General features: G+C 33.5%; 1 protein-coding gene across 4 annotated transcripts in view; it reads right to left on the reverse strand.

Moving 5' to 3' along the window:
* The window catches only part of SEMA3C (semaphorin 3C), a 215,019-nt gene that overhangs the window by 78,434 nt on the left and 119,801 nt on the right, over positions 1 to 16,784 (reverse strand). For all 4 annotated transcript variants that reach the window (XM_041773665.1, XM_041773667.1, XM_041773664.1 and 1 more), the window contains exons 3-5: positions 15,589 to 15,749; positions 14,368 to 14,430; positions 5,591 to 5,710 (exon numbers count right to left, since the gene is read on the reverse strand). In XM_041773665.1, the coding sequence (XP_041629599.1) occupies positions 5,591 to 5,710; positions 14,368 to 14,430; positions 15,589 to 15,749 (344 nt within the window). The remainder of the gene's footprint in view (positions 1 to 5,590; positions 5,711 to 14,367; positions 14,431 to 15,588; positions 15,750 to 16,784) is intronic.

A 16,784-nucleotide genomic window follows, 5' to 3' on the forward strand; every position in this document is an offset into this window, starting at 1 on the left:
AATTCAGGCTCAATATTTTTGAGTATGGAAATGAAAAGATCTAAACACTGCTTTAAGAAGATTGGGCCTTACCTTGGTGTTTTAAGAAGATTGAGAATGGCAGTTTTAAAAACAGACACTGGACTGAAGAAGTAGATTTGTTTTCAATTGCAATAGTCCAGGAATTAGGTAATAATAATTTGACATGCCAGGATCTCACTGATCATGGTAAGAGCAGTAAAAATGCAAGGGAGGTTGTCAAATAAAAATCAATAGAGCTTGGCAATCAATTACAAATTGAATGCACTTAAGAAAGATGAAGAAAACAAAGATGATTCTGAAGTTTTGACTCCTTAAGGAAAATAAAATTAGTTCATTTTTGTTATATTGAGTTTGATGTGTTGGCAGGACATCCTTGAGATGATAGGGAATCAAAGAGCTTACTTAAAAAGAAACACGGTCCTTTAGCTTGGAAAGGTCTTTCAAAAATGATCCTCTTCCATGAATTAACTCTATAGATGAGGAAAATATAACTTGCCCACCAAGATCATGTAGCTAAATAATGACAAAAGTAAAACTAAAATTCAGTCTCCTAACTCATTATGTCTGTTTTCCAAAAAGTCAGTATTTATACAATGACTAAACTAAACAAATAATTGAGGAAAAATAATAACGTTTAGTAAGGCTAGTTGTGATTATTTAGCCAGTGATGTACATATATTTTACTAAAAAGTGAGTTGGCATTGCAAGAATTGATGAAATTGCTTAGGTACCACTTGCTCTCCACTGACCTATTCTTCCATCCTACAGCATATTTTTTCACACAGAGTCTAGATCTTGTCCCCAGGAAGAGTGTGGTCTACCTGAATAATCACTAATTCAAGCACATAGCAACAATTCTCCAATTTCATCTCCCAAGAACCATAACAACCTCATCAGCCTTCTCTCTTCTTGACTTTGTTTAGATTCTGTGCTATTTAATTTCATTAAATTTTTTGCAGAAATATTAAGTTCCTTGAATCTGTGATTTTTTTCATTGAAACCACAGCCCAGAAGGGCATGTCTATCTACACATTCTCTATACTTGTGTCCAAATATCTAAGTATTTTGCAGAAGGTCATCCAACAAGGTAGATTCAACATAATATAGATCTGTGATCATCAACACAAAATGGATCCTCTGTACTGCTCAGTAAACTTTCATGGGCACTCTTATCAACTGGTTCTTCCATTAATAATTTCAAACCAATGCACTATAGTCAAATCACCTAACTTGTTCTCAATTCAAATGACTAACAAATGATTGAGCATATGACTGTAGAATAAGTGAAGCCTTTAAATGAGACATCTTCAACTTCTCACTACCAAACACATAAATAAATATAAACGGATATATCCACTAGCACCTGAGAGGAACTCTTTCTTTTACTTTGAGGCCAATCATTCCACCAATGTCTTGGGCCTCATCATATCCAGTCTTCTTAGGCAACTTATACTTTTTGTCATCCTCTCTCTTGAATCTTATTAACTGGAACTTTTACATCATCCTTTAAACAACCCGTTCAGCTCCTACACATTACTCTCCTTGAGAATCACAATTCTTTCTTCAAGAATTACCTATACTCATCACCATTTCCTGACTTTCCACTTTTTTCTCAATCCATTTCAATTGGACATTCAACTTCAATTGTTCTATCAAAGCCCTTTGCCATATCCCAATGGCAACCACGCTACACAATTTAGTGTTAATTTTTTAGACTTCGTTTTAGATTCTCAATGATATTTGAGATTGTTGACCATTTCTATCTTTTTAAAGACTTATTTTTACTCCCAGAATGAACACATTTTGGTTTCTTCCCCCCTGCTTGAGAGTTTCTTCTTTCCTGGCTATTTCTTCTTAGTCATGTTTGAAGGTCCCTTCTCTTCCATCTTGTCATTAAATTAAAAGACCCTTAAGTCTCAACCACAGTCACACCTCTCTTTTCATACTATACCCTTTCTGCATGATTAAACCCAAGCATTGCCTGGATTTCAGTACTCTTATAAAAGAATGACTCAAATATTTATATAGCGAATTTTATATTCAATGGCCTACTTTACCTTTCTATTGGATCTTTCAACAGCAACTCAAACTCAAAAGAACAAAGCCCAGGCTTAAAATCTTAAACTCACACCTGATTCTCCTTGTTGTTTATCATCTCAGTTCATGACAAATATATAACTGAAAAGGCCAAAAATAAAAAAAAAAACAGCAAAAATATCAATATCTATATCATTGCAAATTTCCTTTTCTGCAGCTAAATCTACCAGTATTAATTATACTATTCTATACTTAATGGCTATTTTTCTGTCTTATTGCCATTCTCTTTCTTTCTTGGCCTATTAAAATAGTTTATTTCTTGGTCTATTATATCCACTAACTGTTCTCATACAGCCATCTCATCCCCTTCCCACCCTAAATCATTTGTAACCTAATACCGAAGTGACAACACAATGCTTCCTATGCCATATTCTGCTTAAGATCATTACAGTTGCTTCTCCTTTGACCATAAGATAAAGACCAACATCTTAAAGGTAGCTTACAAGTTCTGACATAATTTCGTTTCTGCCATTATTCTCATTAAATAAATACACATTTGTAGATTGGATCAATGGGAGAAACAAGTAGGAAAGAAAGAGAGTAGGTGGTGAAAAACTAGGAAAGAAAGCACAGCAAAATGTCCCATGGCTGTAGATGTCAATGAAGGCATTGAAAAAAAGAGGGCATGACCAACATGTTATAGAGATTGGTCTAGGAGAAAGGACTGATTAGGGGAGTCAGTTTGATCATTAAGGAATCTTGGTCACCAGGAAATAGTTTTAGTTCACAGGTGGTAATGAAAGTAATATCAGAAATGTTTGATAATGACACGAAAAATGAGAATATAAAAGCTGAAAATATAGTCTACTAGTTTGAGAAGTTTTGTGATAAGTAAGAGAGAAAAAGAATGAGTTGAAAAAGTCAAAGATCTGAGATAATGATTTTAAGGAAAAGAAGCCTCTTATTTTAAAACAGGAAAGACAGTAAATGCAGAAGAAAGAAAACAAAGATATAAAACAGAATAATGAAAGTTATTGATCAAAAAACTTTATTGATAAGGAAAATGCACAACTTTTCTTCTGACAAGAGGAAAGCTAGGAAAAGATGCATACGCAGAAAAGTATGGTGACTAATTTGCTTCAAAAGGCACAGGAAATAATTTGAATGCCTGTGATATTCTTGGTTGTTCAAAGGTAAGGTTATCTGCTTGATGATCAACAGAGTCAGGGACTTAAATATTCAACTGCTGGAACCAAGAGATGGAGACATCTGATAAAATCAACCAGAAATTAAATGAAGTAATATTACAAGAATGTGCAGCAAAATTAATCAATTATAGTTTTTAAATTAATGTTTTATTTATTATTTCAAGTCATTATTTACTTGTGTTGCTTTATCCTTTTCTAGGAACAGAAGACAGAGAACAAAGATAGTGAGAGAAGAACCATGGTTAGGAATTGATGCAGCAAGGATTCGTAGGCTCTTTGGGTGGGCAACATTGAAATGCTCTGGAAAAGCTCTGACAAGCAGATAGAAGGTGGTATATGGTGTCTCAGAAATAAAAGTAAGTAATGATTGTGCCACCCTAAAACTGGTTTGAAATACAGGAAAAATGCCTTATCTTAGTATAAGCACATGGTGTTACCAGTAAGTACTACCTCTGGTCATTACAAAACAACAACGTTATCTTGGATGAGGAAAATTAACTCAAAATACAACTCTCTGTATCATGTGGTCATTTTATACTTGGCGATTTTGTATCTTCAACTAAAGAAAATAAATACAGTAGATGTTTGATAGATTATGCTCTATATTTATGTTATTATATAAACAGAAATATAAAAAATGATGTTATGGTGAAACCCTTTGACTTGAATTGACTATATACAAAGTTTAAATTCATAACCCTTTTCATACTTAAATTGGCTCTTAAGATGTTCACAGATTATTTAAAGAGATTAATTAATGGAAATGCTTCCCCTTTGAAATATACCTTTTGAAGTGAGACTACAGCAGTTCATTTATAGTAAAGTGATTAAATTTTTATTCCATGCTGGCTTTCCAAAGGAGATTATTTTTTAGACTGACTTTCCAATTAAGCCTTGAAGTGCATAGTGGGCAATTTGTACATGGGAAAATGATTTTATTTGAAATCTGTGCTCTGAAAACTGCTATGCTATTGTTGGCCTGTACAGTGACTGCACAGCCTTCAGTGGAGTGTCTGACAGATTGCAGACGTCTGGGGCAGTAGTTTATTTAATCAATTGATCACAGGCATGTGGTTCTAATGACAAGCTCAATGCAGCCAACTGTACTCTTCCAAGAAGCATGGCTTTACTTTTCTTTAAGAATTGTAATATTTCATATCATCCTGAACCACTTGGAATTGCCTAATTTTGGGGTCAACTTATAATTACTCAGTTATTTTTAAGTGACTTTTTAATTACCGAAAGATATGTGTGTATAAATTACAGGTCTGAAAAAAAATAAAGTAATATAAAGAGAATCATTGTTTAATTATATTTGTATTAAGAGTACATTAATCTTTGTTAAAGGAAAATAAACTTAATAAGGTATATCAGTAGCAATATTTAATCTTTTTAAGAGTTCTAATCTCTAAAATTGAATTAAGATATTATTTATGTACTGGATATTCTAGATTTAAGTTGCATAAGGAAAACAAAGCAAGGTAATTTGAAATAGTAAGGTTTTTAAAATGCTTCTATTTAGTAAAACAACATGCTCAACGTGCTCAATTAAAGGAAGGAGGAAAAACTCTTGTGATCTACTGCATATTTTCCCTAGTAAATAACTGTAAACTGAGATAAACATGGTTTTATATACCATAGGTGAAGTTCAACCAACTTTGTATTTGTCTTCACATTAGGTATATACTTAGTATGTAGCATTTTTTTTTTTTGTTCACAGAACCCCAAATCATTTTAACCAATGTAAGAATAAAGCTAGAAAAGCCCAGTGTAGACTAATGTTGGTTTAAAATGAAAGTATGATCTATTAATTATAGAAAGTTCTTTCCAGCAAAGTCACTTGGCATCCTGCTTTATCTATCCCTTTTATGTATCTTATCAAAGTTTACCAAATTTGAAAGTTAAATAAGAAATTACTTAAAATAACTTTAAGAGTTTATACTACAATATTCCATAATGTGAAGCAAACAGTATCAATACCTTCTTTTCTAAAAAATCATAAAATTACAACATTTTTCTTTCCTTTATCTTTTGCAGCCATTTTATTCATAGATATGAATATTCACTCATATGTTTATTCATATTTGTATATATGAATATTTATTCATATTTATATTCATATATCTATATATTTAGTTGAAAGCAAAAGTTACACTTTAAGTAACTTGGGTGACAGTAAGCAAATGTGATATATTTTAAGTTCAAAGGACTAGAAACTTTTTCATGACTATTGATGATGTTTCCAACTTTTTAGCCTCCAATAGAGTTTTAAGAAATCTTTGACAGTAACACCAAAACAAACAATGAAAAATGGTTACACTTACCTCTGATCTCCTCCCTCTATTCAAATAAGTACACACGGGGCTGAAAGCACCACTCCCACAGACATACAAGTGAGTTCGGTTGAAAGCCTGAATGACCCGGACGAAGTTCCCACAGCCATGCTAAAGGGACAGATGAAGACGTGGTTAGTAATATGATGACTTTTATTGCTGTTTCTAAGTAGAATGGTCATACCCCACTATAAATTTTCCTTTCTGCCCTCACCTTTTTCTTGTTGTTAAGAGAGGACAAGAGAACAACATGGTTGGTTCTGCTGGTCTACTTCATGAAGAAGGTAGCTTAGAAATGAGTAAGTGGCATGTCTTTCTCAGAATTCAATATTTTCTACACTGTGTAAGTTTTTGCACTCTGAATATTTATGAGCTTACTCTTTATCTGAGAAAGTTGAGAGATGGGAAAGTACACCCAATTGTCTCCTTAAATTTTCCTCAAAATGTTACATGCACACATACACACACGTTATAGAAACATATTTGGAACGAAACTGTGCTTATACAACGTCAATGTCATCATTAGTACACAATGGCAAACATTATGGGCTTTTATTTTTATCTTATTTATTTTTAAAAAATATTTTATTTATTTATTCATGAGACACAGGCAGAGGGAGAAGCAGGCTCCTCTCAGGGAGCCACATGGGGGACTAGATACCCAGACCCTAGCATCAGGCCCTGAGCCGAAGGCAGACGCTCAACCACTGAGCCACCCAGGTGTCCCCAACACTATGGGCTTTTACAGCTGGTGAATAAACAGACTAAACAAATCCCAGCGCTTGATACAATCATGACCTCTCTGACCTTCATCTCCAAAAAATACATTCTTCCCCAATTTTCTTTTCACCTGCTTCTAGTCCCACTGTTGGAAAAGTTGTCATTTGTTCACTCAATGAAATGCAAAATAATCACTGTAATTATAAGTTGACTATGATCTTGCAGAAGTATGTAAACAGTCAGCATCAAAGGCAGATCTCTGTACCTGAATTAATCATTGCATGTTTGCTATCCCTCGCTGACTACAAATTAAGCAAGCCTGAGATTGTATGTTGTTTTTCTTTGGCCATTTTTGTCCCCAAAGAACATCATTAAAAATGATGCCATAGAGTTGCCTGGGTGGTTCAGTGGGTTATGTGTCTGACTTCAGCTCAGGTAATGGTCCCAGGGTCCTGGGCTCAAGCCCTGCATTGGACTCCCTACTCAGCAGGGAGTCTGTGTGTCCCTCTCCCTCTGCCCTTCCCCTTGCTTGTGCTCTCTCTCTCTTAAATAAATAAAATCTTAAAAAAACCCCACAAATTAAAATAATGTTATAAATTAAAGACAATTTTTAAAATAAATAAATATATTAAAAGGTAACTGATTTTCCATGGGTGGTCAGACAGCATATATTTCTTTTTTTTCTCTTTTAGGTACCATATTACTAATTTTTATAAGCACATTTAATATTTATGTTATTAGGAAAGTAAAACCAATAGCCAATTCTGTTAAAGTGGAAGTTAAATTTTTTTAGTAGAAGTCAAGTTTAATTTATAATCAATATTATTTTATATTCTCTCATAATTTTCTCCTTTTATATTATTACTTGCCAGCAAATACATGTTTATTTTTATCTGTAGAAATTTTATACATGTTTCTATTATGGATTTTATTATGAAGTAATCAATCATTAGCTCTGCCGTCAAAGAAATTAATCCTTACAGACGAGACTATACAGTTTATTTTTATTTCAAGACATCAAGAATTTTTGTTAAATATATAGTGTCGCTGTACCTTGACACCTGTTTATAGAGGTACCTGGAAATTGACTATGTAACTGCAAATGACAATGTGTTTCTCTGTAGAAAAAGAATAGATGAAGTACGGTGTTTATGTAATACGTCTATGTTAAGGGTATCTGTGAGCAATGAGACTTGGGTTTATTTTTTTCACATCCAAGTTTAGTCACTCTGGGATCCTGTATATACTATTTCCTCGTATCAGACAAGACTTCAATTCTATCAATAATAGATTATATGTTGTCTTGAGTTTTGCAGACAGTTTACTGTCATGAATGGTATTGATAAAAAGAAAGACATCACTAATGTGTTCTATATTTCAAATACAGATTATAATTGTTTCATGTATATGTTTCTGTCTCTCTCTACTTTCTATTTTCTATCTACTTATTATGGTCAACATTTGTTGAGAATTTATTATATGCTAGACTTTGGAATGATCATTTTATACCTTTAACCAGTTTAACTTCCCAGGAGGTTTGATTTCTTTCACCCTGATAGCTCACACTTATTGAATTTCCTTATGCCACGTGGGCACTTCACATTTGTTCATTTTTGTACAACTCAACTCTTTTTAGAGAATAGAGCTTAGAGCTTTTTTTCAGTTAATTTGCTTGACATCACTGAGACAGAAAAAGTAAAAGAAACTTTCAAACACAAATGTCTCTAACATCGAATCTTGTACTTTTAAGCACTTTATAATTTGTCAATGGATGAGGAATCCATAGTTGGTGGAGGAGAGTTTTTATAATTTATTAATGTTTATATATCTCTTAATCCTTTGATATTAATTATTTTTAATCTTCAAAGGAATGGTCCAATTAAAGTATTAGTTCCATTTTAGTGATGAGGAAATTGAGCCCTAAAGAGGTTAAATGAAGTGTTCTAGCTTTAATAAGTTACTGAGCTGGGTCTTGAACCATGACTACCCTCCACCATCCAGGTATTCTAAAGAAAGGGGTGGATTAACCACGAGACAGATACCAGACTATCTGATGATGCCCAGTGTGCCCCTCCAACCTTCCTCACAGAGAAAAATACAAAGAATAAACAAATCAGTTAATTACTGAAAATCATTTTCTAGGTCTCTTCCATTTCTATAGTTTTTATCCACATTATTTCTGATTTTCACCATAGCAATCAGCAAATATTTACTAAACGCGTTCTATGTAAACACTGCATCTGGTGCCAACAAAACTGAAATGAATAGGTTCAATTTATCCTTTTAAGCAAGGAAGCCATAATACATGAGGCTCTTTTGGTGCTATAATAGAGTTATATTTTTCAAAAATATGCTGTAGGAGGAGAGAAGAGAGAATGAATAACGACGACCTGGGTGTAAGGGCTTGAAAGGGGGTGTCATTTGAGCTGGAACTTGAAGAATAAGCTAGATACTTTGACAAGCAAAAGAGTAAGCAAAGAGCAGGGCTTTCTGACAGAAAAAAAAAAAAAAAAAGCATGAACAAAATTATGGAGGCATGACAGAGCAGGATTTACTTGGGAAGTGGTGCCTAGAGGGGATAGCGAATTCCTATGTGATGAAACCAGAGAGGCAATTAGAGTTGGTCTGTGATCATGCCATAGTCTTCAGATGGGCAGTAGACAGTGGATTTAAGTGTACAAATCTCAAAGCCAACTGACCTAGGTTCAATCTCTATTTTTACCTTTCCGTAGCTGTTTGAACTTGGAACATTTACTAAGCCTCTCTGTGCTTCAATCTTTTAATCTGTAAAATGGTGATGATAACATTTGTTGTGGGCAATATACTAATAAGGCACTTGAAATAGTGTCTGCACATGATAAATACCCACAGTGTCAGATATTGGATGCTTCCATATGTAGTTTTTATTTTAAGTGTCAGAAAAAACCTGGTGTCCCGAACAGAGCTTAGTTCAGGTCCTGACCATAGCAATCATATAAATGCTATGAGTCAGACATCTATGACAGGCTTGGAGAATGAACCTTCAATGAAGTGCAATCCCGTGAATGCTTCTTTTTTTTTTTTTACTTTGTTTTATTGTTTACTTTTTTTTCAAAACTTCTTCCTGGTACAAAGCTAAATGAAAAATCAGGCTGTTAATATTATGCAGAATATAATACCATTTTATTTATATTCCTATAACTCTCAAACAATACAGTGCTGCAAAAATATACACACAATTTTTAAGTGATTATATTTAGGTAGTGGAATTTATTGTATTGACTTAATAGTACGATACCATATATTATATGCTATGTACTCTTCTAAGCTCTCTTCAAATATTAATTCATGAATCCTCATAACAACCCAATATGGTAGGTACTATGAGAATACCCATCATGTAGACAAGAATACTAAGGCACAGAGAGGTAAGTCCCTAGGGTCAAAGAGCTAAGAAGAGATTGTTTTCTATTGCTTTTTACAAGCTTTTCTAGGTCTTCAAAGATTTCTGTATTGAACATGTACTTGTTATATAATTTTAACATAAATGTTTTTGAAAATATATCCTGGAGCACAGATGTATAAGGCTATAAAAATATTGACTTTTCATGGCCCCTACTAAGCAATGGGGAAAAAAGTCCCTCTTATTCTTTTCTTCTTGGCCTACACTTCTTCGGTGTGGGCAATAAATCAAGGTATTTTGATAAATGTATTTCTTTTTTTTTTTTTTTTTGATAAATGTATTTCTAAAGAAAATATATTTTCCAGTAGTTTGGGATCCTTTGGTCACATAAATAGGGAAACTGATATTCCTCAATTAATAAATAAAGTTTGACATTGTGTGCATGTAATGCACATGTCTAAATATATGTAATCCTGCTTAATTTTCCAACAATCTCTTACAGTATTTACTTAGTGCGTTAATTATGTCCTATCTCATTGGATATGTTTGACAGCATGTGCTACTGTTTAAGCTCAATTTATTTAGAGTATGAATAAAATATCAACATTTAGAAATAAATTGAGCATGTAGTAATGTGAATTCATAGGGGTAGAGAGGGAAATGGGAGGCAGGTTATAGTCTCTTTAGCTAGGCAGAAAATTAGCTATATTCCCACCATGATCATGTATTTTCTTTATAAACATTTTTTTATGATATTATGGCATATGATTACTGGGATCAAATTTTAGCTTACATTGAATTATTTTCTAATACTTAAGTGTTATTTTTTCTAACTTTCTTAATTAAAATTTGGTATGTTAAAAATCCAAAGGACTCAGAGATGCTTGGGTCCATGCTGTATATTTTCTTTCAGTTGCTTACTGCAGTGTGGACTTTAATTTCCATACTAAACTAAACATAATTTCCAATTAAATTTCCAAACTAAAACATAATTTTAGTTTATGTTTTTCTGAAGTAGACGATTAATATACTATAAAATCAAAATATTTTAATTTAACCAAAATGAACTTCTAAAATATGTGCATAATGAATTTACTACAAATATTAACTTGAAGGCATTAATAAACTCACCATCCACCATGTCCTACCCCCAACTTCTGACAATCACTTGGAGCAGATTCCCATGCTTGCTTTGAATTTTTTCAGATCTTGTTTAACTTTATTAAGAGCCTAGATACAGATCTGAGCACAAAGAATAATGACACTACACTGTATTTCCAAATAGTAAGGTGAGAGTTGCAGTGACACAGTGCAACATTGTGCCAGAGTGTTTCAGGTGTACACAGAGGGATAGCTAGCTCAGTCCTGGGTGGGCAGACATGACTTTCCAGAGAAGTGACATCTGCGCTGTAACTTGAGAGGATGAGTAGATGACTGCCAGGCTTAAAAGATGGGAAGATAATTGAATAAGAAGGGAATCACGTGTACTTTGTGTCAAAGGCTGAGAAAGGAAGAGTATAACTTACTTGAATTTCAGTATCACTGAAATGAAATAAAGAAAAAGATTAACATAGACCTAAAGTGTTGCCAACAAATCTATCAAACCTTTCCTAAATATCCCAGCTGCAGTGTTTTTGTTGTTGTTGTTGTTGTTGTTTGTCTTTTGTGTATATCCTTAGAATTTACCAAATTCTTCCCAGTGAGAAGGCATGTTTTACGTAAGACAGACAGCGGTCTCCCACCCCTCTGCTAGCAAGGTGGCTTTAGTAAGTTCCTCATTCTCTTAGTGATTGGTTTCTTTATCATAAAACTGTGAATGGTGACAATAATGTCCACATTACTGGATTATTGTGAGGATTAAAAGAAAGACTTAGAACAGTGCCTGGCCCATTCCATTAAGTGTCCGCCATTATTATTTGATAGTCATTGCATATATGTCTCATCATTTCTAGTATATTGTAAAAACTCTTAAAGATAGAGACTCCATCTTATTCATCTTTGGTTCCTTCACAATAGCTAACTGATTTGTACACATTAAAATTCCTCTGTTTTTAAATAAAATATTAAGTATTAGATGATATTTATTCTAACAGAATTAAGAGATGCTTAAATGTTTAGTTTCATTAAGGAATGTAATAAAAATATGCTGTTCTGTAGAGTTTCTAAAGTCTATTTTGGATCCTTTTTCTGCTGCTGGTCTTTTCCTGTAGCCTGATTAAGGGACACTTCTCTGGAAGTATTGGAAGTGCTTCTTCAAATGTATTTGTCAGACATTCTCTTCTCCTGTATAGACAGAACATGTATTCGGAAGAGTTAGTTTGATTATTTCCCAGGATCCAACACTGTTGGTTGTACTAGAACAGAATGTTCCAGCAGTTACTTCTATTATGTATACTAATTGGCTGCATAGCAGAATTTAAAGGTATCCATGGATGATATTACAGCATGATAAAACTATGGGAAAATGTAAGCATGTATTGAAGATTTCATCTAATGACTCTTAATTATAAGAAAGCAAATGAGTGCAGTTGTTTTTTGCCAAAGGGAGAAAGATATCAAATGACTTGGCCAAGATTCTTCTGAAAATCAACACCAGTCTTTGGAAAGAGAATGTATGATGGTATCTAAATCCTACATATTCTACCTGTGACAGTTCCTATGAATGGGAAATGAAAATCTTTTTGAACAAAGAGGACAACAAAATCCAGTAATTATAGCCACAGGATATTCTTGTGGCAAAAGGCAAGACTATAATAGGATATCCATCAGTGGGACAAATCTCTACATTAGAGAATGAAAGAAAACATTTAAATTCATGCACACTTACTGAAATAATAGCTTCATGGGACAAAAAAAAAAAAAGACTTCCCTACAACATTATACTTTCTAGTATTTGTCCCTTAGAAGACAAGCATACTGCATTCTTTTGAGTGTTTCTTACACAGTTTTCTGGATGTTTTTCCTATAGACTTTGTAAGGCTCAGCAGATCACGTGGGGAGCAAATATGCCTCTGAAAGCTCCTTCTGCCCATTTTAAAATTTCTCTTAAACGGTGAATTTTAAGACTGAAAACATGAGACCCAGAGCTGAGTCACTCCTGGTGAACTATCAACAACACCCTCTGGGGGACCCAGAGATAGTACACGCCAGTCTTCCAGGGCCCTGTGTTGCATCAGACCTTTTCTGAACCTCATACCTGGACAGTGAAGAGTCAATGAAAACAAGTTTAAATTCCACAGTTCCTCCTTCCACAAAGATTAGTCTTTTCCTTGAACCTCCGTGTTGAATTTCTGAAACTCTCACTATCAAAGCTCAGTGCATAGCCTTGGACCCTGAAATCAGCATTTCTTACCTCTACACTTACAATGAGTGTTTAGTCAACATTTTTTACGTGAAGTCAAAGCTGTTATTTCTTATGACCTCAGATATGATTGTGTGTATGTGTGTGTACAAAGGCTAGTTTTTCTGCCCAACCACCATATTTCAACTTCATATCTGCATAAGCACATATTTCCATGCTCATTTGATTAATGTTGAATTTGCCAGCAGGGTCATAAAGTTGAGGAGAGTCAAACTGTCTATTTTGGTGTACATTACCTCTGTAGCAGTAAACACTACGCCAGACACAGAATAGGGCCTCAATCAATACTGGTTGAATGAATGACTAAAGAAGTGAATAAATGGGGACACCTGGGTTGCTCAGTGGTTAAGCATCTGCCTCTGGCTCAAGGCGTGATCCTAGAGTCCCCGGATCAAGTCCCACATCAGGCTCCCCATGGGGAGCCTGCTTCTCCCTCTGCCTATGTCTCTGCCTCTCTCTCTTTAGCTCTCATGAATAAAATAAATAAAGTCTTTTTTTTTTTAAAAAGTGAATAAGTGCATAATAAAACTTCTTCCTCAAATTATTTGTGTAAGAATGGGTAACTCTGATATATGGTCCCATTATGACATTTTTCACAATTTGAGACAAGAAGTTAAAATGACACAAATGCTTCATTATAAAATTAAATAATGTATACATTAAAGATCTGCTCCATGTCTTTGTTTTATAATATTTGAGAATAATTTCAAGTTTCAGCAAACTGTTTGCAGGAATCCATATAGATTTATTTCTTAATTCATTGTATGGAATTTTACCTAAGTATATACAATTTGTACAAACGCTGCCCACTGAACACTTATTGATATTCATATCTGCCTTGTTTTTTCTTTCTGTGGCTATTTTTAACTAACAAAGATACCGGTAATCATTGGTGATTTATGCCTCTGGAATGTGCTGGCTCACCAGTACCCTTTTGCCGAGATCTTTCTTTGGAAAACCCCACATGGTATCTGGGAGCTTCTCCAGACACTTGCATTATCATTATTTCAGTGGCCTGCTGAGAATTCCGCAGGTTGGATCCACTAGAACAGGGGTTATTACTGAAATCCATCATGAAAAATGTCAGAATGCAATAATGAAAGCAAGGCAAGAAATTTTTACCCAGTCAGGAATTCCTAAGTTACAGTGTTTAAGAGTTCCAATTTCTTTGCATTTACATTTTTTACCATGTGTCCAGCAGAGGATTAAAAATTCCAACACCCTTTGTCTTACTCTTGGCTGCACTCAAGATACATGGATTCAAAGACCAAATATTTAAGTTTTAGAGTTTTCTTAGGCACTCACTGTGGGATCTTTGCCAGCCATTTTGCACTCTTCGACTTTGATTGTAGATGCTGGCCAGAAAACCTGCTCACAAAGGAAAATAAATGTTGCATAATCCAACTTATACATAGGACAGCTCAGTCCTCTTCATTTACTTGATGCTAACGCATTTCTTTAAGGCTTTTCTGTATTTATATGTTAAGACATTTTTAGTTATGAACTCAAATTCATAAAGATTTTACTACTTTATTGTAATTGTATTTATTTCGCCCATCAATTTTTTCATTAATAGAAGTCTTTCAATTATATGTGCCTATTTCCCAATGACATAACATTAAAATGAAGTCATTAATGTATACTTTAAAATGTATATTTCCAAAAAAAAAATAAAATGTATATTTCCCTCCTTTAATAGTATACTTTTCTCAACTGCTTACACCACAATGAATTTACATTTATATTGCTATTTGGTTTAATATTGTTTCTGGTAAACTACATAGCCAGACTGGTAGATTTACTTAAAACACACCCCTACGTACTTCAACAACTAAAATAACTTGGATTGAATCCAAGAGATTCCCATCTCTGAAATACTCAGCTAGTGTTCTAAGTCGCTGTAGCCTTAGGTCAAGTCTGATGGTGACGATTATTTTTTTTTTAATTGTCAGCCCACTGACCCTTGTTAAGATAATAAATTTAGAAGTCTCCTTGTTGTAATGAACTTATAATCAATTTACTTTTATTTCTTTACTACAGTGAAGATCAATTTATTTCCTTCTTGTGAAATAGAATGAAAAATGTAGGTCACACTTGTTCACAAACCAGTGCACTTAATAACTGTGTTGCTTTTAAAGCCTTCTTGGATTACATGCAGATGACAAGATAGATCTTCCTTTCGTCTGCTCATTTTTTCAGGCTATACTGTATGGTTCTTTCTGTCTGTCTCTCCCTCTCCCTGTACATACACACACATACTTGTATGCAAACACATACACAGGAAGTATTTTCTCATGTAGTTTCAGGTTTTAAAATGTTCAAATCTATGAAGCTAGACAGTGAGAATTGAACTGATTATATTTTCAGTACATGAAATAAGTATGAACTTCCAGTTATTTATTGACACACAGCCAGCATTTTCTATAGTTCTAGAGGAATATATAATTTTTTAATCATATTTGAAATTTTTAAAGAGAAAGGCATCTAACAAAGTCAACATGGCCCTCATGAAAATGACAAACTTACACTCAAAGGTTCTTGACTTATATTGTTAATATTCAAGGAAAGAATATGATCTTTGCTGCCCACATATATCCGGTCCTGATCTTCATCCATCAATAATATCCTGTAGTCCAAAGGGTGGTGGGACAGGCTGAAGTATTCAGAGGTCTTGGTTTCTCGGAGCTCTGAAATAGTGAACAGCACAATGGCAATAGAGTATCTTGGTTTCACGATTCTATTATCTTAATGAAAATTATTTTATAGAAATATTTACCCAAAAAGTTAAGATATAATTTTCCTCCTACAATAATACTTAATTTTAAAACAGAATTATGTTAGTAGTTATTTTCATTTATTGTCTCTATGTTGAAATAAAAGACAAATAAATCAATAAATCCAATGTTGAAGTTTGTAATACTATCTTATTGCAAAATTATTCACATTTTGTACGAATCTCAACTCAGTTTTATCACTGGCTATCATCCCCTCAAAATGAAACTAGATCAACCAAAAAAATACAGTAAGTGAGCAGACTGGACAAAAAAACCCAAAAGCAATGACAATGTGATGTCTTCTTAGCTTCTCTCAATGTTTTATGATTGTAATTAATAACATTCATCATTTTAGGATTGGTATTTTCCTACTTTAAATATTTACTTTACCTCCTTAACATAATTCTAACTAATTTGATCTTTTTTTTCTATAAGTTACTTGAAAACAAATCTACTCTCTCCATTACACCTCGTGCAGAAGGCAATGTTGTTTAAATGACAGTCTACCAATGTATATATCTAACAGTAGAGCACAAATATTCAGATGATCTGAATGTTTAGATTTTCAGTATCTCAATGATCATGGTCTTTTGACTTATATTGTGTGTAAAATATGTGCCTGTACAGCTAAACTTTGAAGACAATGAATGCTCCATGACAATTAAAAGATCAATAATCAGTATAACAGATTCAATTTTCTTTCTAGTCAAAATGCTCTTTCATACAATTTATAACTTTCCATTCAAATGGTTCACTAATTCTTTATTCTTGGGATTATGATCTTAAAAGAGTGACAACTTTACAAAGGAGCTTGCTTTCACAGTTTACTGTTTCAATGATGAATTATTTCTGAATTTTAGACATTGAATCGCAAATGCACTTCTAGAAATTCTCATAGGCTGTGATGTGACTTAACCCAAAATCTGAAATAATAAGAATTCTTACAGA

Source organism: Vulpes lagopus, chromosome 11 (assembly GCF_018345385.1).
Source record: "Vulpes lagopus strain Blue_001 chromosome 11, ASM1834538v1, whole genome shotgun sequence".
Classification (NCBI taxonomy): Eukaryota; Metazoa; Chordata; class Mammalia; order Carnivora; family Canidae; genus Vulpes; species Vulpes lagopus.